We start from the raw sequence: 22,577 nt of genomic DNA, 5'->3' as shown, positions 1-22,577 counted from the left end.
AAAAAGAAAAATCCAACATTAAATTTGAGTGATTATTAGTTCAGTGTGGGGAAAAGATCTGGTATTGTAGAAATTATTTTGTTAGTTTCTTTTTTGAAAAAGACTATTTTCCTCGCCATCGCTGGTCGCGCTGCTGCGGTAAAACAATCCTGCTAACTAAATGAAACCTGGAGATGAAGGTATTATTCATTCACTGCAGCGCCCCACAGCAAATGGAAAAATAGTGCAGAAAAAACTTTAAAGACCAACTCAAAACTACTAGCTATTCTTCTTTTTTCTCGCTCTCTGTCGGCTAAGCTACACAGACTCGTTGCCATAGCGACTGACTGACAACGGCATAATATGTTTCAGGATTTAACACCAAAACAGACTCAAACATTTCCCACACAAAGAACAGAACATTCAATGTGTTGTGGTTTTATATTTTCAGGCTTAATGTTTAGATTAGTTATTAATAAGTGAACGCTGTGGTAGATTAGCTACCGCTGCTACTAGCTAAGCTAACATAGCAGTGATTGATTAGCTAATTTAAACACCTGATTATTGATGATCTGTCAGAGTTGGTGTGTAGGTCGCCTTTTTATTTATTTTTTAACTGAACCGAAACACAACAAATTCTGCAGCACATCTACATGTTACGGTCGTCATAGTCAAGCTAGCATAGCTTCCCTACTACCTTTTTCTTAATTAAAACTTTTTCCTGACCTTGTTATCTAGTTGTCATAGTGTTGATAATTAGTAGCAAAATACTGGGTCCATTTTTCATTTATATATCAGGCATACATTTAAGATTTAGCGCATTATGTTGCTAACAGCTAAAACCAATGCTAGTCTTCGTTAGCTAGCGGGATCTTGAGCGTCACATTACACCGTGTCTATAAATAATGTTTATTTTTTTTGTTCTTTCCATTTATGCTATAGTGACATAAAGTGAGGAAAAACCTTATGCAGTAAAATAAAACCTTGATGCTTTAGTCTAAATTTAAAGAATAAACCCTTTCAGTAAGAGCAGTTTCTAGCTGGGACAGGGCCAGACCTGCTGCAGTAAATCAATTAATCAATTAATCGCATGATAAATGAAAACAAACTCAATAGTTTCCTTTTGCATTATTTCTTATTTTTCTATTTCTTGTGTTTACAGAGACTTTATAATAAATTGTATTTGTTGTTTCTGCTTTGTTTATTTATTTTGGATATTTTAAGTGTCTTGCCGTTCCAGTGTTAAATGTTCATTAAAAGTTAAAGTTTATTGATAGTTGAGAATGCGTCCTGCATCATTTGACTAGAAAATGGTCTAAAAACTAAAATATGTTTCTTAAGTTATCGCAGTAACTTAAGAAATGTTTGTTATCTCAGCATTAAGGGTAAAGTTGCTTTCTGAGTGTCACGTTTGCTTCATGTGAGTCAGAAACGCTGCTCAGGGTGTGTTGAGCAGCGTTAATGTGCCAACCTGAGCTGATTCGTCGTCAGGATGGTGTCGTGCGGCCGAGAGAACGTCCGTCTGTGGCGGGTCCGGAACGGGTCGCTGCGGTCCTGCCCGGTCTACCTGGGCGAGTTTCATTCCCTGGACTTCACCGACGTGGCGTTCCAGGAGGGCGGCGCCTCTGACCAGCAGGTCGACGATCGAACGCTGTGAGTGACTTCGCTGTTGTTGATGTGAGTCCGGGAGCATTTTCCCACTGAAGGCGTTTTGTTGTTTCTCCTCCTCGCTCAGATTCGCCAGCACTCGAAGCGGCCATATTTTAGAGATCGACTACAGCAGAGTAACGGTTAAAAACGCGAGGCGGCTGATGCCTGCACAGCAGCAGCATGCAGAACGCAGAGAGAAATGGACTTTCAACACCGGTGGGTTAAACCCCGCAGGGCTTTCTGGGTTTAACCAAATATATTAATCTAATTTAGCTTTTCTCAGAAATTACAAACTCTGTTTCAATACATACCTAATCCACCACAGGTGTAAATATCCCATTAATCTTTTTATTGTATATATTTATTTTAATATGTTTATTATTACATTCTTATTTTATTATTATTGGGTCCTTGCAATGAAATTTTACTCAATATGCAAATTTTAGATGTACAATTGAATAACAATAAAGTCTGTCTATGTCTAAGTATCACTGTATAACTAAGTATCACTAAGCTGCTACATTTTCAGAGAAAATGTGGATTAAACTTCAAATAATTTGGAATATTCGCCAGAATCCTTTTGCATTTTACATCATACATCTTTTAGAAATATAACAAATAAAACTACAAACTTTTGGAAACCATAGATCCACAATGCATGTGAAAAAATTGATGCAGCTGAAGTAAACTAAAGCAAATTTACAGAAGTTTTAGTAAAAAAAAAACGTAGACAAAATCTATAAAACTCTGGATTTTCTGTGCTTTTACATACTGAACTTATTTTTATGTTTTGGATATTTATTTTTAAATATCAATATTTGTGTTTTATGCAGTTATAATAAAACCCATAAGAAATGTTTACATTCAACTCCAGTTGAAGTTTATTTCCTGGAAATCGACCAAACAACCAATTCTGTTTTTGAAAACTTTAAAATTATACAACATTTTTAGAGCTTAACTGAAAAATCTTTGGTGGATTCTTGTTTTTGATATGTTTTTTAAATACCAACATTTATTTATTTTCTGTCCAATTATAATAAAACAATTAGAAAAAAGAAAAAAGTCACAACATTTGTAGGCACATTTTACTGGAAAGCCTTTTTTTTTTTTTAGAAAGACACCAAAACATGCAAATTTTTTGGCACTACCAGAGCTCCGTACAACGTCGTCTTGATGAAGGTTTCTGGTCATTGATGTCTGACCTGCAGCCGAAACGCTTCCTGCTCAAATTAAAACGCTCAAATGGTTTTTATCAGCTTCTCTCCAAGAGTCTGACGTTGCCATGGTTACCGAATATGTCTCTCTGACCTGATTGGTTTAACAGATTTCGGTGTGAACTGTGCAGCTCAGTGTCTGTTTGTATCTCAGGTCCAGGGATTCCCATCAACAGCATCAGCGTGTCTTCGTCGTTCTGCGCCACCGGCACCGTGGACGGATTCCTGCGGCTCTGGACCCTCGATTTCTCTGCTGTCATTTTGGAGGCGGGTAGGCACAGCGGGGGGCGGGAATGGTTCTACCTGCAGTGAGCTAACCGTTGCCCACCGGTCCAACTCTACAGGCCGTCATTACATCCTGAGGCCAAGCATGCTGCGATTGACATTTTCTCATTACATCTTCATGATAAGTTCAGTTGAAAAGGTCGACCCGGTTTCAGACATTAAGACGGTTCAGGTTAGGGATTCACAATATATCGGCACCAACATCGATATCGGCTGATATTAGTCATTTTTTGACATATTGGTATCGGCCCGATGAATTAAACTGGGCCGATAATGACGACTGATATTTATTTCCATCTTGTTGCTGTCAGTTTCTGGTCATTTTTCCAAAGGTGTCAAAATAGTAGATAAATAAATATAATATCGGTAAATATTGGTTATCGTACAATATTGATATCGGATATCGGCCCAAATTTTCATATCGGGGCATCCATAGTTCAGGTGACTCTTATCATTATTGGTGGGAATATTTTACTATCTCAGGATTTGATTCAAAATCAATTTTTGATTCAATATATCGGTGAAAGAAATTATCATGTATGGAGAGCCAGAGGTGGCAAAATTAAATAAATAAATAGTCAATGAAATACATATGCATAAATCTCCCATTTGTCTATTTTCTAGCCTTTATTTTATCAGGTTAAAAACCCTTTGAGATTAAAAACTTGTTTTTCAGGAGATTCTTGACTGCAGCACAGACAAACACAGTGAAATCTACAAAAACACAGGTGCATTTCATAGAATCAACCTCAAAAACTTTAGATTAGATTTAAAATGAAATTTATTATGAAATCATTAAAAGTAGCTGGATCTGACAGTTTAAATTATGTCATGACGACAGATGTCTAGGACTAGTTTTAGATTATTGTTGATTTTTAATGGAAATGACAGGAGAATCTCCCTGTAAACTTGGATAAACTAAAACTGATGATAAAAGTTTCTCTGTTTATGTTTTCTGAACGTGAAGCGTTTCAGTCCAATCCTTGCGTCTTCCAGAACACGAAGGCCCGGTGACCGTGGTGTCGGTGTCGTTCGACAGCCTGCAGGTTCTATCGGCCACCTCCACCGGAAACCTGGGCTACCTGGACGTGAGCAGCCGCGGCTACAACACTCTGATGAGGTCGCACACAGGCGACGTGCTGGGCTTCAGCGTGGACGGCATCCGCCGCCACCTGACAACCGCCTCGGCCGACGGAACGGTGCGCGTGTGGAACACCGATTCCTTACAGCAGGTCAGGCAGCCTCCGGTTTAAAGTTTTGTTTTCAATTTACAGTCATGGAAGTATCAGGAAACTCCATTAAACACACCGATCTCCATACGTCTGTTCAACGTTGTGTTTTCTTAAAGTGATTCCAATAAATGGAAATAGACACTATGAAAACTTTGACTACCACAGATCTAAGTTATTATAATTAACTAAAACTAATGAAATAATGAAAACTGGATTTATTATTAAATAAATTTAATAAAAATGGTAATTAAAGGGGAAAACTACAGCTGGAACTTTATTGTGCTTTTATAAAACTAACTAAAACATACTGAAATTAGAGATATAACACCCTTTGTGTATATTAATCTATTTATTAGCCTTTCAAACTGATATGAAATTGATTTTTTATTATTGCTGTTTTTTAGCAATAATTTAATGTTTATTAGTCTCTGGAAAGTGAGCCATTTCAAAAACCTCCCAATTGTTGTCAACGGGTATTGCACCGTTTGGGTTACCTAGCAACTGCAGCAGAGTACCACCCGTTACCGAGCAACTGCAGCAGAGTACCGCCCGTTACCTAGCAACCCAAACTGAGTTCCAGCACATTTGTTGCAGCTGATTTTACTACTCTGTGTGCTGTACTATTACAGTGTAGGGATCATACTTAAATAAATACATAAATGACATTATGAGAAGTCGTATGAGAATAAACTAGAAATAAAACGAGAATAATATATTCAGAATTTATAATATTACAAGAATAAAGTTAAAGTATTTTAACTTTATTCTCAAAATATCATGACTGTCCTTATAATAATATATTTTTATTTTCTTATTGTGGCCCTTATCCTCCATCGTACGGTACAATGGCTGCTAGAAAAGACAAAGTGTTTTGCTGTTGACTTACCATCCAGAAACCGCTTGCTGCATTCTTGTTGGTTGTGCAGGAGGCTCCACTTCTGCTTTTCAAAGACAAACGGTTCTATAATTGTGCGTCTGTTTGCAGCCATTTTATCGTGTGAGTGTAAATGTTGAGTTGGGGACGTGGCCAGCAGCAGCAGCTTATTTGGATTTAAAGTGACAGAAGCCCTAAAACAGTTCAAAATTGGCATCTAAGATGATTTTGTGTACAAAATGTAGTGAACATGTTTTGTATAGGCCATAGATCTATCCTAACCTTTCAAGGAAGCAGACAGGTCACCTCCCTCCTCTACATCAGCTGGGTTTTGTGTGTTTTTCGTCCTGCAGTTGTATGATTTCGTGTCGATGGACAAGCCGTGCTCCGTGGCGTTTCATCCACACGAGCCGACCTTCTCCTGCGGCTTCTGCTCCGGAACCGTCAGAGTGTTTGACATTTCCAGCGCCAGGCTGTTGGCTGAGCATAAGTACGCAGCTTTCCCACGTCTGCTGAGAGCAGCTGGCTCAGACAGATGGCGTCAAGGTTCTGTTACGGTTCTGTTTTCCTCCCAGGCAGCACAGAGGGGAGGTGATCGGTCTGGCCTTCTCCTCAGACGGAGACTTGATGTACAGCGCCGACTCTGAGGGCTCTCTGGTGCTTCATGACGCCTCAGAGGAGGATCACAGCGTGATCAGAGTGGCATGTATGCATGCCAACGCTCCTGGATTACTTCATTACGTCACTTCCTGCAGACACACAGCTGCATAATGATTCAAATCACAAACTCAGGAATGCTTTTAAATATCACATGATGACGAATGAGGAGGATTTTATTTCAGTAACGCTTTATTTGAACATAAATGAACATAAGACTGACAGAACAGCTGATATAAACATGAAGGAGTTTTCATTAATGTTTATGACTGTTCTCATGATGTGTCATTCTGTAAATAATGGATTTTAATGGGGCGCGCCGTGGTGGCGTAGCGGTTAGCGCGACCCATATTTGGAGGCCTTGAGTCCTCTACGCGGCCGTCGCGAGTTCGACTCCCGGACCCGACGACATTTGCCGCATGTCTTCCCCCCTCTCCTTCCCTGTTTCCTGTCAGCCTACTTCCGTAAAAGGGACACTAGAGCCCACAAAAGACCCCCTGGAGGGGTACAAAAAAAAACAAAACAATAATGGATTTTAATGCAACTTTGTTTTAAAAGTGTCATTATTTACAGAATAATAACTGGAAATAACAGCAGTCAAACATTCGTAAAGACTAACCCAACATGAAGCTTACGTCTCTTTAGTCATACAAATACTACAACGAATGATCCTACAGTGCCTGTTAAAAGTATTCACCACTCTATACATTTCTTCCAAAATTTGGCTTTATTGTCAAAAAAAGGCTGCGACTAATGATTATATTAGTAATGCATAATTTTTGTTGATTAATCAGATACAAACATCCTGCAGGTTTTTCATTTAACCACAGGGTTTTTTTATACAATCTTAGAAATACACAAGAAATGAACAAATAATTAAATCCATTTTTTAAATGAGAAAACTTCCTGTTGGCAGGCAGCGTTGTGGCCCGCGGCACTGAGCGCGCTCCAGACGCTCTGGCGGTCAGCGGCGACAGCAGCCGGCTGGCGTTTGTTGGTCCGACGCCGCACATCGTCACTGTCGCTGACGCTCGCTCTCTGGACGAGGTAATCTGACCTTTAACCCCCTTTCACTGCTAAACTAACACCTTAATTAAAATAAAATGAGTAATTACCTTATTTAAATTGTATCCCAGTGTCCCTCTAGTGCTAAGGGGTTCAAAATGCAGTCCGGGGGCCATTTGTGGCTCATGTACTGATTTTTGTGGCCCCACCAACCACAATTCAAGAATGAATATATTAAATTAGAACAAAACTGCAAATTTTATATCAAAATCTACTTACAAAGATGTCAGATGCAAAATAAAGAGACCATCTTTTCCAAACTTTGTTTTCCTCCACACCAACTTTAAAAAAGGCAGAATTCTGAGGGAAAAAATTCAAAATTCTGAGAAAAAATTTAGAATTCTGACAAAAAGTCACAATTATTAGGAAAAAAGCCAGAATTCTGGTGAAAAAAATCTGAATTCTAATATAAAAAGTCAATTCTTGTTTAAAAAAAGGCAGAATTTGAGAAAAAAAAATCGAAATTCTTAGAAAAAAAGTCTAAATTCTGGGGGAAAATAAATCAATATTCCAGGAAAAAGAGAATCTCAGTAGATTAAAAACCAGAATTATTTTTTTCCCAGTGTTCTTCTGTAATCTATATATGTGTTCTGCCAAATTACATCAGTGTGAAATGATGTCAGTATTATGTTAACTGTACTCACTGAGTGCAGAGGCGGCTGTTTCTTAAAGTTTTAACGGTTTGTTTTTGGGTTTGTGCGTTCCACTGCAGCCGGCCCTTTAAGAATCTTGATACCCATAATCTCGATATTTCCCAAAGTAAAAAGAGTTTGACGCCCTTGAGCCTGAACGTGTTGCTTTCTGCAGCTGCTGCATGTCGACGTCAGCGTTTTGGACGTGGAAAGCCCTGAGTTGGATTCAGCTCTGAAGGTCCGCTTCTCTCCGGCCTCAGCTGAACATTTACTCGTCGCTACGTCTGCTAACAAAATTCTGTGGATCAGCACCAAGACGGGCCGTCTGCTCAGACAGGTAACCGCCGTTATTTACCGTGTTAATGGTTAGTGACGTTTCTGGTAAGGCATCATATAACTCAACCTGTTGCTGCCATTTTGTTTCTGTGACTCAAACCTAAACTTACAACAAGTTCTGAGGAAGGAAACGCCTAAAACACTGCAAAACACAAAATCTTACCAGGTATTTTTGGCCCACTTTCTGATGCAAGTATCTGAGAATGCTTGAAATAAAACAAAACTAGCAAATAACTTTAAAAAAAAAGCTACTACTTCCACTGGCAGATTATTTCACTGATGACATTTTCCCATATTATAAGTCAAATAATCTGCCAGTTGAATTAGAACTTTTTCATCAGTATTAGGAAATTATTGACTTAAAACAAGCTCCTATGATTGCTTTTTCTTATTTATATTTAGTTTTGTCTTATTTGAAGTATTTGCACTAGAAAATGGACCAAAACTACTTGGTAAGATTTTATGTTTTTGCAGTGTGTTTGTTTATTAAGCTTTTGGGACGTATTTTTAAATCCATCAGTAATTTTGTGGCAGTATCACTGCAAAAACACTAAATCTTATCAAATATTTTGTCTAGTTTTGCTGAGAACAAAACAAACTTGCAAGTAACTTTTTAGCAAGACATAGGAGCTTTTTTAAGTTAAAAATTCCCCAGTGTGGGGCGTGCTGTGGTGGAGCAGGGGGTTAGCACGCCCCACATTTGGAGGCCTTAGTCCTCGACGCGGACGTCGCGGGTTCGACTCCCGGTCCCGACGACCTTTGCCGCATGTCTTCCCCCCTCTCCTCACCCTCCTTCCTGTCTGCCTACTGTGGAAAAAATACGAGCCGCTAGCGCCGCAAAAACTCTTCGGAGAGAAAAAAATAAAAAATAAAAAAATTCCCCAGTGTGAGTTTCACTCAGATTATTTCACTTCTAACATGGGAAAAATGTCTTGTTATAAATGGAACTAGAACTTTTCCATCAATATTAAGGAATTATTGACTTGCAGCACGCTCGTATGCTTATAAAAGTTCCCTGTAAGTTAGTTTTGTCTTATTTTAAGTGTCATAAACTAGATCAAAATACTTGGTAATATTTTGTGTTTTTGCAGTTGTTTGATCCCCTTTTCACTTCAAACGGGAGTTTTTGCTTCTCAGCCACGTTTCCGTCTCTGCAGGTGTCCAACGTCCATAAGCGTCCCTGTTCCTCTCTGGCTGTGAGTGAAGACAGGCGCTTCCTCCTCACGTCTGGACACAACACTGTGAAAGTGTGGGACTACAAGAGGACAAACCAAGTTAACCCACAGGTAGCTTCGGATTCGATAGTTTTAGGGCTGCAATCAGTGGTTTAGGTTGTTGATTATTCTCTATTATTTGATTAATCAATAGTTCTGACGATTAATCGGATAAAACATGGATACTTTCTGCAGATTTTTAATTTAACCACTTAATCTTATTTTCCAAAATATTAGAAGTACATTTAAAAATGTAAATAAACAAATAATATATATTTTTATATTAGAAAATAAACATTTTATTCCCTAAAATTCAAAACCAGCTTTCCTTTCTTAAATGTTTGATCATTTGTATCAAAAGATGCATCTGCAGCTAAAAATATTTCTAACATCAACATGTAAATGTTTCAGTGTGACTATCATCTGGTTATTTATTTATTTTATTCACCAATTAATAGGATTAATTAATAATCAATAGGAGTTTTTATTTTACAGAACCTGGTAAATTTACAAAAAAATTTAATTTATCTTAAATGCAAAATGTATATGTTTTTTTATTCAGTTTTAGATTAATTTTTGGTCTTACTGTGAATATTCCAGAGAACGATCTAATTATTTCAGTAATTGATTAATCAAGATAAATTGTTTCAGTTTTATGACCTTTTCATGCTTTTAAAAACAATTAATTACATTAAAACAACAATCAGAACAAATAATGATCAGTTTGCTTATTAAATATCTATTTTTTTTAAATGTTACTTTTTTATGTTATGAATTTGAATGTAATTTGTGAGAAAACCATCATTTCATCTGCAGTTGATGAATATTGATTGAATGTTTATTAAACATGCCTGTTGGTACCAGATGTACATCGGCCACAGTCAGCCGATCCGCCAGGTCAGCTTCACCCCTGACCAGCTTGGCGTCGTCTCCGTGGGAGACGCCATATTCCTCTGGGACTTCCTGGCAGAGCCTGATGAATGTTTAATTGGCAGCAGGTAAGACGTCACTCCGTTCGTCTGCTACAGATTCAGCTTCAGTACTGAAGAACCAACTCCTTCTGTTCCTACAGATCCCCGTTTAAAGCTAGCTACATTTCTCTGCCACCAGGTACGGCTTTAGCTCAGCGCTAAAGTAGGTCAGGCTTAAATTAGCAGATCTTAATTTTGGAAAGGATCCATTATGGGGTTAATTTCTTCCCTCTGTTATTCCAGACGGTAAAGTGAATGCAGCACAGCTGTCCAATGGGATGCCTCGGCAGGCGGCGCCGCTCCCCTCCTCACAGCACCAGCTGGACGTTAGCACCATGGACCCAGAGATTCAGGGAGGCATGTTGGTTTTAATTATCCGTTTGGTCAAAACTGGCTCTAAACTGTTTTAAACACGCGATAAATCATGTTCATTTACAGGTAGTAGTGGTGGGGGCTGCTAACTAAACGGTTAGCTGCACTAAAAGTAAACACTAATCACCAACATTAGTTCCTCTAATGCTAAAGCGCTATGCCAACATGGTATTTAGCAGGAGCTAATGCTAATGTGCTAAATTCAACTGTGTTGATACACACCATAAGTGGACTAAAAGATTAGCTGTGCTAATCCTTACATACTGGTCGTAAACATTAGTTCTGGGCATGTTATCTCAGGTTTGAGTCGCCTGTCGGTTTGTGACGACGACCCAGCAAAACCAGTCCAACCCACTGGTTCCAGTCAGAGCCCCGACCACAGACCTGTCGTCTCCTTTCTCAAAGTCACCGATTTGGACAGCGCTTCTCCCGGGGAAACAGACAAACTGGAAACCAGTAAGTCCTCCAGTCCTTTTTATCTGTACCAGGGAACTGACCTCATGTGTATTTAATTATGTTAAATTTAAACTTTTTGTTGTAAACGTTTGTTTTCAGTGGAGTTGGGTCAGAACAAACCGGACCATCCAGACTGCTATAAGCACTTCATTCCCCGTTTGAAAGCCTCGTCTCTGGATCAGGTAGTTTGTATTCAGAATCAGCTGCAGTTTGTAACTTTTATTAAAAAAAGAAAAGTTTTTTACATATTTGTTAAAACTGTCACCATGTTGTTACAGTTTAATATGAGACAGATAATCTGTGAAAAGATCGACCTCCTCCCCCGGCTCCCCGAGCTGCTATAGCCGTTTGAAGAAACACATTGACCAAAAACAACCAATCAGAGCTAAGAGGAGGGGCCTAGTGCCGTCAATCAACCTCAGGAAAGCGCTGCCAAATGTGCTAATGACGGAGAAACAACTTACAGTTATAGGAAAACTGTTTATACGCCATCACCGGTGGCTATGCTAACTTGCCTTAGCATTCATAACACGCTATGCTAGCTGCAGCGTAGCAGAGAGCAAGGTTTTAACTATGCGTTTGGTCATCTCACCGACTCTAAACCTTTTCGGTTTAGAATGAGAAGCTGCTCTGAGGGGTGATTAACAGCGCTAAGACCCGCCTCCTGGCTCTGATAACGACTGTAACGACATGGTGACAGTTTCAACAAACATGTTAAAAGAAAATATTTTTAATGAAAGTAAAATACTTTAAAAAAATAACAGATTTAACTTGTTATGTTGCTAATTCAGTCCGTTTCAGTTCCTCGACCTCAAGACGAATGCATAAAGCTGAAAGCAGTGATTGGCTACAATGGCAACGGCCGAGGCAACATGGGCTGGAGCCCCGATCAAGGTCAGTTTGGGATTTATCTTCATCTGACAAACTTTACTTTCATTCATGAAACCATGAACTCTGATTATGGCTACATTGTTCATTTAACTTAAAGGGGCAGTGTTCTGTAAATCTGACCTATTTTTTAATCTTCCCATCATGTTTTAATGTTTTTTCTTCATCAAAAACAAACCTGCAGTGTTGCTTTGATTCCTTCATGCATGTTTGAGAACTCCTTTAATCTCCATGGCAACCATTCAGTTGTACATAACACCTATGAGGACCTAGCCCCGCCTACCTGGCACACCTCCTCCCCCACTCAGCTCCTTCAAACTAGCCAGCAGCAATTAGCAAACATCTGCTGAACTCATTATAGGAGCTGCTGCTCAGAGCAATGCTGGTAAAAATATTAAAGGGTTAAAAGAGGAGCCATGTTGGGATGACTTCCTGGAGGCGGAGCTTCAAAAAGAGCAGGAGTTCTTAAAGAGACAGAGGCCCAATTTCAAGGAGTTAAATCAGAAAGTAAAATAAATTTTTAGTCACATTTCTTATATGTAGTGTTTTTATAACAACTGAAAGTAACATAGACTCTTGATTGTGCTATAAAATGTTACTTTACCTAGAAAACACATGGCACCGCCCCTTTAAGATGAAAATGTCTGTGATTCTGTTCCGGTGCTGCAGGTTTATTTGCGTACTCTTGCGGCGGCGTGGTGGTGTTGGAGCATCTCCACACAGGAACCCAGAGTCACCTGCAGGGCCACAGCGAGGAAATCTCCTGCCTGGCCATCTCTAATGACGCTCAGGTGCTTCTGAGTTTTATCCAGGCTGTGATTCTCAATGTTCAGGGTTTCAAAATGCTTAGGGCAGAAACGATTGAAATAATTGTCAACTAATTTTGTAACCGATTAATCGTTAACTGAATACTTCAGTTAAAAAGACAGATTTCTGAAAAAACAACATATGATATAAAAGTAATGATATAAAATGCTTGTTTTATTATTTTAAAACAAAGTTAAATTGTTTTCTTTGTATTTTTATGTATTTCTAATATTGTATGAAAGAAGCTAAAGTGATTAAATGGAAAATCTGAAACGTGCCAATTTTTTGGTCCAATTAATTTATTAATATCAGAAATCAATTAGTAAAATAATAGTTAGTTGCTGAATATTAAAAATGATATACATCATTATTATAAGAAATTTTTACAAATGACAAAGCATTCACTAAAGGAATGTTTATTTTTTTATTTAGAAATATGAATTATTTGTTTTTATATATTCTTAAAAAGACTTTAACAAAAACTCTACAGAATATGTAAAATTTTTAATTTACATATTCATATTGATAAATTGATTAATCAGTTTATTGGTGGACGGATGGATGTTTACTGTTAACATCTTTGGATTTATTTTAAGTTTAGACTCTGGATAGTGAGGAATCTATTCAGAAACCATAATTTTTTTCCTTTTCAACAATATTTAAACTGGATACATTTGATCTAATTCCTGCTTTAAACAACAAACATTCAACATGCAGAGCCTGAATTACACTGATGTAATCAGCCAATATTTTTTGCTTCCTGCTTGATGCTTATTTTTTGCTTTTCACAGTGACATTGTGATGCAGAACACAAGCAAGAAAACCATGAAATAATACATTAAAAACAGCTGAATGTTAAAATCAGTCCAAACTGTGTAAATATATCATTTAATTGAGCGTAAATGTTTAATATTTACGCTGCATATTGTGATAAATTCCAGAACATTTGGCGTAGCTGTGCTGTCCTCCATCTTGTTTTTTCCAGACGTTGGTATCCGCCGCTGGCAGCAGCAGGAGCCTCGTTTCCGTCTGGGACGTTCGGACCGCAGCCTGCCGCGGAACCGCCTCCCACCACAAGGGGGCGGTGCAAAGTCTTGCCTTCTCCAGAGACGACCTCTTCTTCCTCTCTGTTGGTTTGTCAAACTCATCAGATTGTGTCTGCTCACAAAGTTTAGCTGTAATTATGTGTTTTCTCCAGATATCCTAAATAATTAATGATTGTTTTGGCGTACAGGAGATTTCTTTGATCCGGTTCTGGCGCTGTGGAGTTCGGAGTCGGTCCAGTTGCTCTGCAGTGTCAGCATGTCGGCGCCGATCCATGACGCGGCCTTCAGCCCCGCAGCAGCCAGGCAGTTGGCCTGTGTGGGGAGCGAAGGGATCCACTTCTGCCTCATCCACACACGCGGCGCAAACACCGACATCAAGGTCAACGCAGAAACATTTATTTATTTTATTATTTATTTAATTTTATGGATTTATTGTTTGGATTCTTGTTTTATTTCCCCTTTAAATTATTAGTTTTATTAATTTTTATTATTTATTTTACCCATATCTTTTTTAATTCTTTCCATTTCTATGTATTCTGTACCACATTATTATTTGTGTAAATTGTTTTTTTTAACTTTCTGAATTCAGTTATTTTTAAATATTTATAATTTCAGGTAAATATTCCTTTCTTGAGTTATTTTTAATTTTATTTATTTATTTTTATATGCTTATTTCCTTTTCATTTGAACTCTTGTTATTAATTGCATTTTTTATACTCATTTCGTTTTTCTTCCGGTTTTTAATTATTATTTCTTTAATTTAAATTTTAGTTTTCTTATTTTAGATGTCAATTTAGGAATAAACATTTTTTTTAGTTATTCCTTATTTTCTTATGTTATTTATTTTTGAGATACTCAATTTTTTATTAATTTTTGGGCAGTTCATTTCTTTTTTATAATTTCTTTTTTCTTTTCTAATTTTTATTTTGGGCTACCCATTTTTTTATTTTCTTTTTTTAGTTTTATTTATTGATTTTCTTTTCTCTCAGTTTTCTGAATAAATAAGCGTTGCTCTGCTTTGTTTGCCTCCGTAGGCCTGCAGGGTGTCGGTGCCGTCAGAAGTGGGCGACGTGGAGCTGACCGCTCTCTGCTACCACATGGACTCCTTCCTGTTAACCAGCACCGCCGGCGGACATGTTTGTGCGTGGGACGTAAACAAGCAGCGCTGCTTCATGGTCTGGAGAGCAGATGAGGGAGAAATCGGTACTAGATGGTTCTGAGCATGTAATATCGGGTTCTTCATTTCATTTTGTCCCTGTTGAGTTGAAAACTGTTTTGCAGGAGTTCTGCTTTGTCGAGAGAATCGCCTGCTGACGGGCAGCGCCACCGGCCGCCTGCAGTTATGGCAGATTGAAGTGGTTCAGGGCATGAAGTCTGCTGAGACGACCTGCAGCATAAATGAGTAACGAGACGCTTTTCCTTTCATCTGCCCAGCATTTAATCTAAACTGGATGTAACTAAATGTAAAAGGAAATCATCCTTTTACATTTAGTTTCTTAGATCTGCACCATTTTTCCATAGTTACAGAAGAATTTCCTTACAGAAGAAACTCAAAACGTTCCTGATGGCTTCAGGCAGAAAAACAAAGCAAAAAACTTAGAATCTAAAATACCAAATATTTTAGTTTGTTTAGTTTCTACTGCAAAGATCTTAGTTCACTTGAAATAAGACAAAACTAACTTAAAAGAAACTTTACAGAACAAAATAAATAATTCTTCAATATTGATGAAAAAGTTCTAGTTCCATTGGCGCAGTTGCCTAGCAACCACAGCCAGGCCCAACTTGTTGCCTAGCAACCCAGCTATAGTTCCACTGGCAGGTTATTTCACTAGACAAGACATGTTTTAAGTGAAGTAATCTGCCAGTGGAACTAGAACTAGTGGAACTTTCATTAATATGAAGAGAAAGCAGCCCCACAGCATGATGCTGCCCCCACCATGCTTGACACTTTGTTCAGTGTTTTTCCTCCAAACTTTCCCGTTCACTAGAACTGCTTATTGTGTTATTTGAAGCTGTGAAAAACGGATTCATGACGTCAGATTTTCTTGTCAGTGTGACCCTGAGTGGGTCGAAGGTCGTGGTGGAGCAGGAGGTCGTGCTGGACGGGAAGTTGGTCAGCGCGGCCTTCGATAACTCCATGGACATGGGCATCGTTGGCACCACAGCGGGAACGCTCTGGTACATCAACTGGTCAGACAGCAGCATCATCCGCCTGGTCAGCGGACACAGGGCAAAGGTAACCCTACTGGAAAACTCATAAAGGCGACCTGCCGTGCTTCAGCAGGTTAGGATTGGTCTATGGCCTAAACAAAACATCTTCATCACATGTAAATAATTCTTACATAATGAGATTTTCACTCAGAATGAGCTGCTGTAGAGCCTCTGTCACTTTAAATCCAACTAAGCTTCTGTTGGCCACGCCCCCCAAGTCAATGTTTACACTCACCCCTGAAAATGGCTGCCAAAAGATTAGACAACCACACATCTTTGAAAAGTATTAGTAGAGTCTCCTGCACAACCAAAAAGAATGCAGCAAGTAGTTTCTGGATGGTAAGTCAACAACAAAACACTTTGTCTTTTCCAGCAGCCATTGTACAGCGCATACATCTGGAAAACCAGCTGACCAATCATGCTGGAGTTCAGCTTGTGTTGCTAGGTAACGGGTCTGGGCTCAGCTGGATTTTTCCAGACAGCAAAAATCCGTTAGCTTTTCATCAAAATATGGTTGCTTCTTTTAAGCACTTGGATTGTTTTCATAAGCAGCAGAAACCCAAATGTAAAAACTACAATGTGCAAAAAGTCAGAAGTCGTAGTTCAGGATTCGTGCTGCCAACACCGCCAGGAGTGAACTCTTCTCCCTGTTGACGCTCTGCTCTGCCGCTCAGGTCAATGACGTCGTCTTCAGCCGCGATGAGAGCCGCTTCGCCACCTGCAGCCAGGACGGCAGCGTGAGGGTTTGGTCGACCGGCAGCTTCGAGCTGGTGGTCCAGTTCCAGGTCATCAACCAGGTGGGAGAACATCAGCGGCTCTTTATGTCCTGCAGCTGCTGTCAGGTCACACTTTACTCTGGTAAATTAACAACTGTACAGAAAGTAAAACCAAACAAAATATCACTTTGTAAACCAATAGTTTACCAAAAGAGGATTAGGCTCATTGACTCAGCAGCCTGCAGTAATGAAAGTTACCTACAGACCGAATACATACACAAGTACATATATATAGAGATTTTTATTACAGACTCAGAGTCCAGATTACATACAAAAGAAAACAAAAACAATAAAATAAAAAATAAAAAAAGTACAATAAAAATAAAAAACGACTCTTAGCTATTCAGAAGGGAATCATACCAGTGTCTCCAGAGTACAGATGAGTATTTTACTGCACTATATTTGATATTAGTCAACAGTATTATAATTCTATTATTAGACTCGTTTAAGCGACAAATAAATTTATACATAAGCTTTCTTAAAACAGCCATCAAAGTGCTGACGTGAGCAGATACAAACAGTTCACTGGCACAGGTCCATCTGGGTTATATACACACATTTATATTTAAACATACATGTATAAACATTAGCTACATTTTAAAGCACAAAATTTGCGATAATCGTTCCATCAGTTATTTCACGCTGATAACTGAAACACATCCATATTTTAATTTTCTTAACTTAAATAATTTCTGAATTCCAGAAGGAAAACTTTTGTTCAATATTTCATACATTATTTCCAGTATTTTTTTATATACAATGTCCCTATTTTGTAAATATACTTTCCTACTGTTCTTCTTTTGTTTTGTTTGCTTTTGTTTTATATTTATTTTGTTTGTATGTAAACTTTGCTTGTTGAAGTCAAACCAAACCAAATGTTAAGGTATTGCTTTGAATAAAAAGTTTATTAGTTGGTTCACGATATCTCACTTTATTTATCAGCCTAACTGCTTAATAATATATTTTTGTAACTTAACTAACATGTCAGTGATTCACCTACAGGAAGAATTAAACCACAGTGATGTGAAACGATGCCTGGACAATAAATCAATAATAATATCACGATAAACAAGTGATCAATATCAATAGATAAAACATCTGTTAGGATTTTCAGTAGGTTGGAATCAACTCACTCTCTCTCTGGTTGCCTAGCAACAACCTGCTGGGTAAGAAGCAGTTTCAAGTTCCCCCAAACTTTGGTTACCTAGCAACGACCTGCTGAGTAACTGGAGCAGCAGTTTCAAGTTTTCCCCCCTTTGCCTCATAACTGCAAAGAAATAAAAATACAACATGGAGAGAAACCTGTGGATAAACACCAGCGGTATTTCAAATATTTGAACAAAAAACTAATCATAATTATCAATATCGACTGATATGAAACGCATTTACGGTGATAAGTCTTTCAGGTGTATCGTCCAGCCCTGTGTGAACCTTGACCTTTGCTCTGTGTGCTGCTCAGGCCTGCCGCTGTCTGTGCTGGAGTCCGTCGTCCAGCAGCGACGGCTCGCGGCTCGCCGCCGGCTACGGCGACGGGACGCTCCGGATCTTCCAGCTGGCCTCCACAGAGATGGAGATGAAGCTGCGTCCTCATCAGGAAGCCATTAGTGCCATCACTTACTCTGCCAGCGGTGAGAAAACGCTGCGTCACGCTCACTAATCACGACCAACACCGACCTCGACACAGCGATGTCCAAACCGTGGCCCAGGGGCCTTCTGAAGCCCTGTAAACTGATTCACTTTTGGTCGTATTGAATCGTTCTTGCTTGCGGGAACGAACGGATTCCTTTGTGACGGTTCTGTCTCTCCTTCAGGTCATGTGATCCTCACAGCAGGAAGTAAGGGTCTGGTCGCCATCAGCAGCCCGATCAGTGGAGCAACGATTCGAGTCATCAGGGATCACAAAGGGGCAGCGATCAACTCGATCCAGAGCGTCAGCGAACAGGTGTGAACTGAAACCAGACTGACTCCATTATGAAGGGATTAAAACACCAGGAGGATCATAAACTGACCTTTATTTTAATATTTGTTTCAGTTATTCTCACGTTTAATCGGGTAACCAGATGAAAAAAGTTTATTTTATTTTATTTCTTAAATAAAATGCAATAAATCAAAATTATACCAAAGTTAAATCCAACACCAACAGTTCATAAAGCGTTTTGTTTCAGTCAATATCAATAATCACTGAGTAATTTGTTGTTTTTAAATATCTGAAAAACTACCAAACTGATTTGTAATATTTCCTGTTTTATTCGGTTTTCTCTCGTTGTTGTTTCCTTTAGTCAGTTACGGTGGCGAAACTTTAAACTTCTGCTGTGTAACTGACCCAAAAAGTCGTTGCTAGGTAACCAAAGTTGGGGGGAACTTGAAACTGCTGCTTACCCGGCACGTTGTTGCTAGGCAACCGAAGAGTGAGAGAGTGAGTTGAAGCAAATAACCTGCAATATTATATTGAATGTTAAATATGTTAAATATTCTGATAAATATTAAATATATCAGATGTATTATCTATTAGTATAGGTTGCGTGTCGATCACAATATATATTATTGATCTATTGTCGAGCCCTGTATCTAATAATCAAACTGTATGTAAATATCTGGCATCTTTTTAGACATTTTAAAGTTAAAACTGGTTTAACAAGCAGAGTTAAACTTTAAAAACAGTTTATTTGATCCTGTTTTTAGTTTTTATTATGAAGTTTTGGACTTTAGCTAAAATCTTGTGGCTCTTTTTCTCTTCGTCCTCAGTGTAAGAGGTTTGGACTGGAAGGAAATGAGATGTTTCTGGTTGCCGGCGCCGACAGACGGGTCAGCGTTTGGGCCGCCAACTGGTCCAAGGAGAAGTGTGACCTGCTGGACTGGCTGTCGTTTCCCGCTCCGCCCAGCTCTGAAGTTCGGCTCCTGGTTTTATTTTTACTTTATCTTTCACTGATTTCCAAGGAAACACAAAATAACTGATTTTATTCATATTTTCACATTATTGATGCGCCTTTATTGAACAAGCAGTGATAAAAAATGGTGAAACCAACATTCCCAACAATTCGGACAGTTTAATTGTGTTCAAACGTCTTTAATTTAAATTTATCATAACGATAAATACAAATTTATAACAATAAATGATAAATGATACGATAAATACCCACCACTAACTATCTGACAAACTGTTTCTTGGAAAGGATTATTACTCCTTAGATCTTCCCATGTTTTTAAAAGTAAATGTATGTAGAAATTTTAAATCAGTGTTTGGTTTTAATTCTTTGTATTTATCTGTTTGGACTGAACGTCAGCAGTGACAGGAGGCAGTTTCACATGTTTAGGATTGATTCTTATTTTAATTCTGTAGTATAAATAATCCCAATCTGTCACTCAACGTGTCAGGAGGAGAGTTTGCCGCCCAGCCTGGCTGCTTTCTACCCAGCAGACCCCAGCCTGCTGCTCTACACCGGCTATGGCCTGAAGAAAGAGCTGTCCTTCTACAGCCTGACTAAAAAACAAGTATTACACTCCACTTCCTGTCTCCTGTTGTTTTCCTCTGTCCAGATTGGGAGGAATAACCGTTAAACCTTTTGTTTTCTTCACCTCAGATCATTAAGAAGATTTCCCTGACCCACTGGGCCACGTGCATTAGCCTGTCTCCCAGGGGTCACCTGCTAGCTGTGGGGTGCAAAGGTGAGGACTGGTAACAAAGATGGCGACTCAAGTTTGGGACTACAGTGAACCTTCGTTTTTCGTGAGGTTACGGTCCAAAAAGAACCCGCGATAGGCGAAATCCGCGAAGTAGTAACCTTTATTTTTTTACAATTATTATACAATAAAATACTCCATAATACATTGAAACCAAAGAACAAAACCTTTTTACAGGCCCAAACATTTGTTTAACAAATAAAAAGTACTGTATAAACTTTTTTTTTTTTTTACAAATAACTACTGTACTGTAAAATAATAATTTTAATATGAACTGAAAGCGGATTCCCGTGCCCGAATTGCGGAGATCAGCGCCGCCCCACCGCGACCCGAGTTATTGGATTAGAACGGGAGAAAATAAAAAATGATTATGAAAAAAAACAAAACAAAGTACAGTAGGACAAATAGTGACTCTCGTGTATTTCACTGCTCTTCTGACTGAGCCGCTGCAGCCTGACTCCGCTCTGTAGCGGTTTTTTTCTTCTAAAGCCCGCGGTGCAGGTGTGTTTTTACGAGAGAAGAACATAGTTATCAGTAGCTGCTGTCGCTCTTTTTTCTTCTGGGCAAAAAGATTCTTATAAACCGACATGCCACCATCGATTATGTTAAATCTGGCAAGCTGTTTTACGTACATGTACATATTAAACCGCAACGTTGTTGACACACAGGTAGAGAAGAAGCGGAGAGACTGTTTAGCCAATCAGAATACAGAACACAATGCACGATGCAAATCCGCGAAGCAGCGAGACCGAGAAAGGTGAACCGCGAAGTAGCGAGGGTTCACTGTATTACTGTCAAAATAACTGTAGACTAGCTGCAGCGTGACGTCACGCCTCTCCCAGCTGGAGGGCAAAAAGCTGCTGGCTAACGACAACTAGCATTGGTTTTAGCTGTTAAATTGTCAATATAAAATGTATGCATAACACATAAAAGAAAAAAGGATGCAGTGCTTTGATACTAATTGTCAACACTATGAGAACTAAATAGCAAGGTCAGGAAAATGTTTTAATTAAGAAAAGAATAGCGAGGGAGAGGGAAGAAGGTCAGTTATGCTAGCTTGACTATGACAGCTGTAACATGTAGATGTGCTGTGGAATTCTGTGTTTCGGTTCAGTTTAATAATTTTTAAAAAGGCGACCTAAACACCAACTCTGACCGATCGTCAGGAGATCAGGTGTTTAAATGAGCTGATCAATCACCGCTGTGTTCACATGATCACTTATTAGTAACAGTAAAATAAACATCAAGCCTGAAAATATGAAACTGTAATGGACTGAATGTTCTGTTCTTTGTGTGGGAAACATTTTGGTGTTTTTTGATGTTGAATCCTGAAACATAAAGTTGTTATGGCAACGAGTGTGTGTAGCGAAAAGCCGACACAGAGAGCAAGGAAAAAAGAAACCGATTTATCGTTTCATCCCTAGTGCCAGAAGTATCATGACTGATTTTTTCTAGGGCTTCTACAAAAAGCCTTTCAATGTGAACCAGATCCTCATGTGGTGCCTGTCCTCCCATCAGAGCGAGTCCTGAAGCTGATCAAGTCGACCAGCGGACGGTTCCAGGACTTCCTGCAGCACAGCGACGCTCTGCAGACGTGCCGCTTCTCTCCGTCCGGGTCGCTTCTCTTTTCGGTCGCGTACGACGAAGTTCTGCTCTGGGAAGTGCCGGGTCTCTGACCGAACCTCTGCTTCTGTAGATTTATTTATCCATTTATTGTTCCATAGACATTTTATGAATCTAAGTTAGATTTTTACGTGTACGGTTTTAAAAATAAAGCCTTTTTATGGGAGAGATTCTGCTGTGTGGCTTCTCAGTTTCAGTGTTCGGGTCTTTGGCTTAGAATCGTGGTTTTTGTGGAATCCAGCGCAATTCATGACATTAAAGCAAATATTCTTGGATAAAAACTGAGTGAATGTTCCTGCTGAAGCACAATCATCCGTTACATGCTTTAGAAACTGACAGCTAGCTGTTATTATGAGCCCAAACTGACTGCTGTAACTGCAGCATGTCAGCCATTTTTACAGACGCAGCCTTGCAAAAATATTCAGATTTTTTACATTTTATCCCGTTACAACCATCGACCTAAAGGTATTTAAATGGGCCTTTATGTGGGAAACCGAAAGAATAGTGAAAATTCACATTTTTAGACAAATAACTGCTGGAAACTGGGGTTTTAACTTTGACACTCAAAAATAAAATGACTAAAAATTGGAGAAAAAAAACTACGGCTG

General features: G+C 38.9%; 1 protein-coding gene across 2 annotated transcripts in view; it reads left to right on the top strand.

Moving 5' to 3' along the window:
• The window catches only part of wdr90 (WD repeat domain 90), a 30,982-nt gene extending 8,843 nt beyond the window's left edge, over nt 1–22,139 (top strand). The window contains exons 16-43 of one of the 2 annotated variants that reach the window (XM_032574938.1): nt 1,471–1,632; nt 1,715–1,845; nt 2,998–3,114; nt 4,125–4,360; nt 5,588–5,724; nt 5,810–5,940; nt 6,808–6,938; nt 7,764–7,925; nt 9,082–9,210; nt 10,003–10,136; nt 10,211–10,248; nt 10,353–10,466; nt 10,782–10,937; nt 11,037–11,119; nt 11,729–11,831; nt 12,495–12,616; nt 13,618–13,765; nt 13,867–14,057; nt 14,713–14,881; nt 14,960–15,080; nt 15,731–15,914; nt 16,564–16,686; nt 18,125–18,293; nt 18,477–18,607; nt 19,411–19,554; nt 20,041–20,157; nt 20,247–20,331; nt 21,865–22,139. In XM_032574938.1, coding sequence (XP_032430829.1) covers nt 1,471–1,632; nt 1,715–1,845; nt 2,998–3,114; nt 4,125–4,360; nt 5,588–5,724; nt 5,810–5,940; nt 6,808–6,938; nt 7,764–7,925; nt 9,082–9,210; nt 10,003–10,136; nt 10,211–10,248; nt 10,353–10,466; nt 10,782–10,937; nt 11,037–11,119; nt 11,729–11,831; nt 12,495–12,616; nt 13,618–13,765; nt 13,867–14,057; nt 14,713–14,881; nt 14,960–15,080; nt 15,731–15,914; nt 16,564–16,686; nt 18,125–18,293; nt 18,477–18,607; nt 19,411–19,554; nt 20,041–20,157; nt 20,247–20,331; nt 21,865–22,022 — 3,826 coding nt within the window. In that variant the 3' untranslated portion in view covers nt 22,023–22,139. Of the gene's footprint in view, nt 1–1,470; nt 1,633–1,714; nt 1,846–2,997; nt 3,115–4,124; nt 4,361–5,587; nt 5,725–5,809; nt 5,941–6,807; nt 6,939–7,763; nt 7,926–9,081; nt 9,211–10,002; nt 10,137–10,210; nt 10,249–10,352; nt 10,467–10,781; nt 10,938–11,036; nt 11,120–11,728; nt 11,832–12,494; nt 12,617–13,617; nt 13,766–13,866; nt 14,058–14,712; nt 14,882–14,959; nt 15,081–15,730; nt 15,915–16,563; nt 16,687–18,124; nt 18,294–18,476; nt 18,608–19,410; nt 19,567–20,040; nt 20,158–20,246; nt 20,332–21,864 lie in introns of both variants that reach the window. The other variant, XM_032574937.1, reaches the window with a different exon arrangement.
• The last annotated feature ends 438 nt before the right edge of the window (nt 22,140–22,577 follow it).

This window comes from Xiphophorus hellerii, chromosome 10 (assembly GCF_003331165.1).
Source record: "Xiphophorus hellerii strain 12219 chromosome 10, Xiphophorus_hellerii-4.1, whole genome shotgun sequence".
In the NCBI taxonomy this organism is placed as follows: domain Eukaryota; kingdom Metazoa; phylum Chordata; class Actinopteri; order Cyprinodontiformes; family Poeciliidae; genus Xiphophorus; species Xiphophorus hellerii.
Note: the sequence above shows the minus strand (reverse complement) of the source record. Positions and strands in the feature narration are given on the sequence as shown.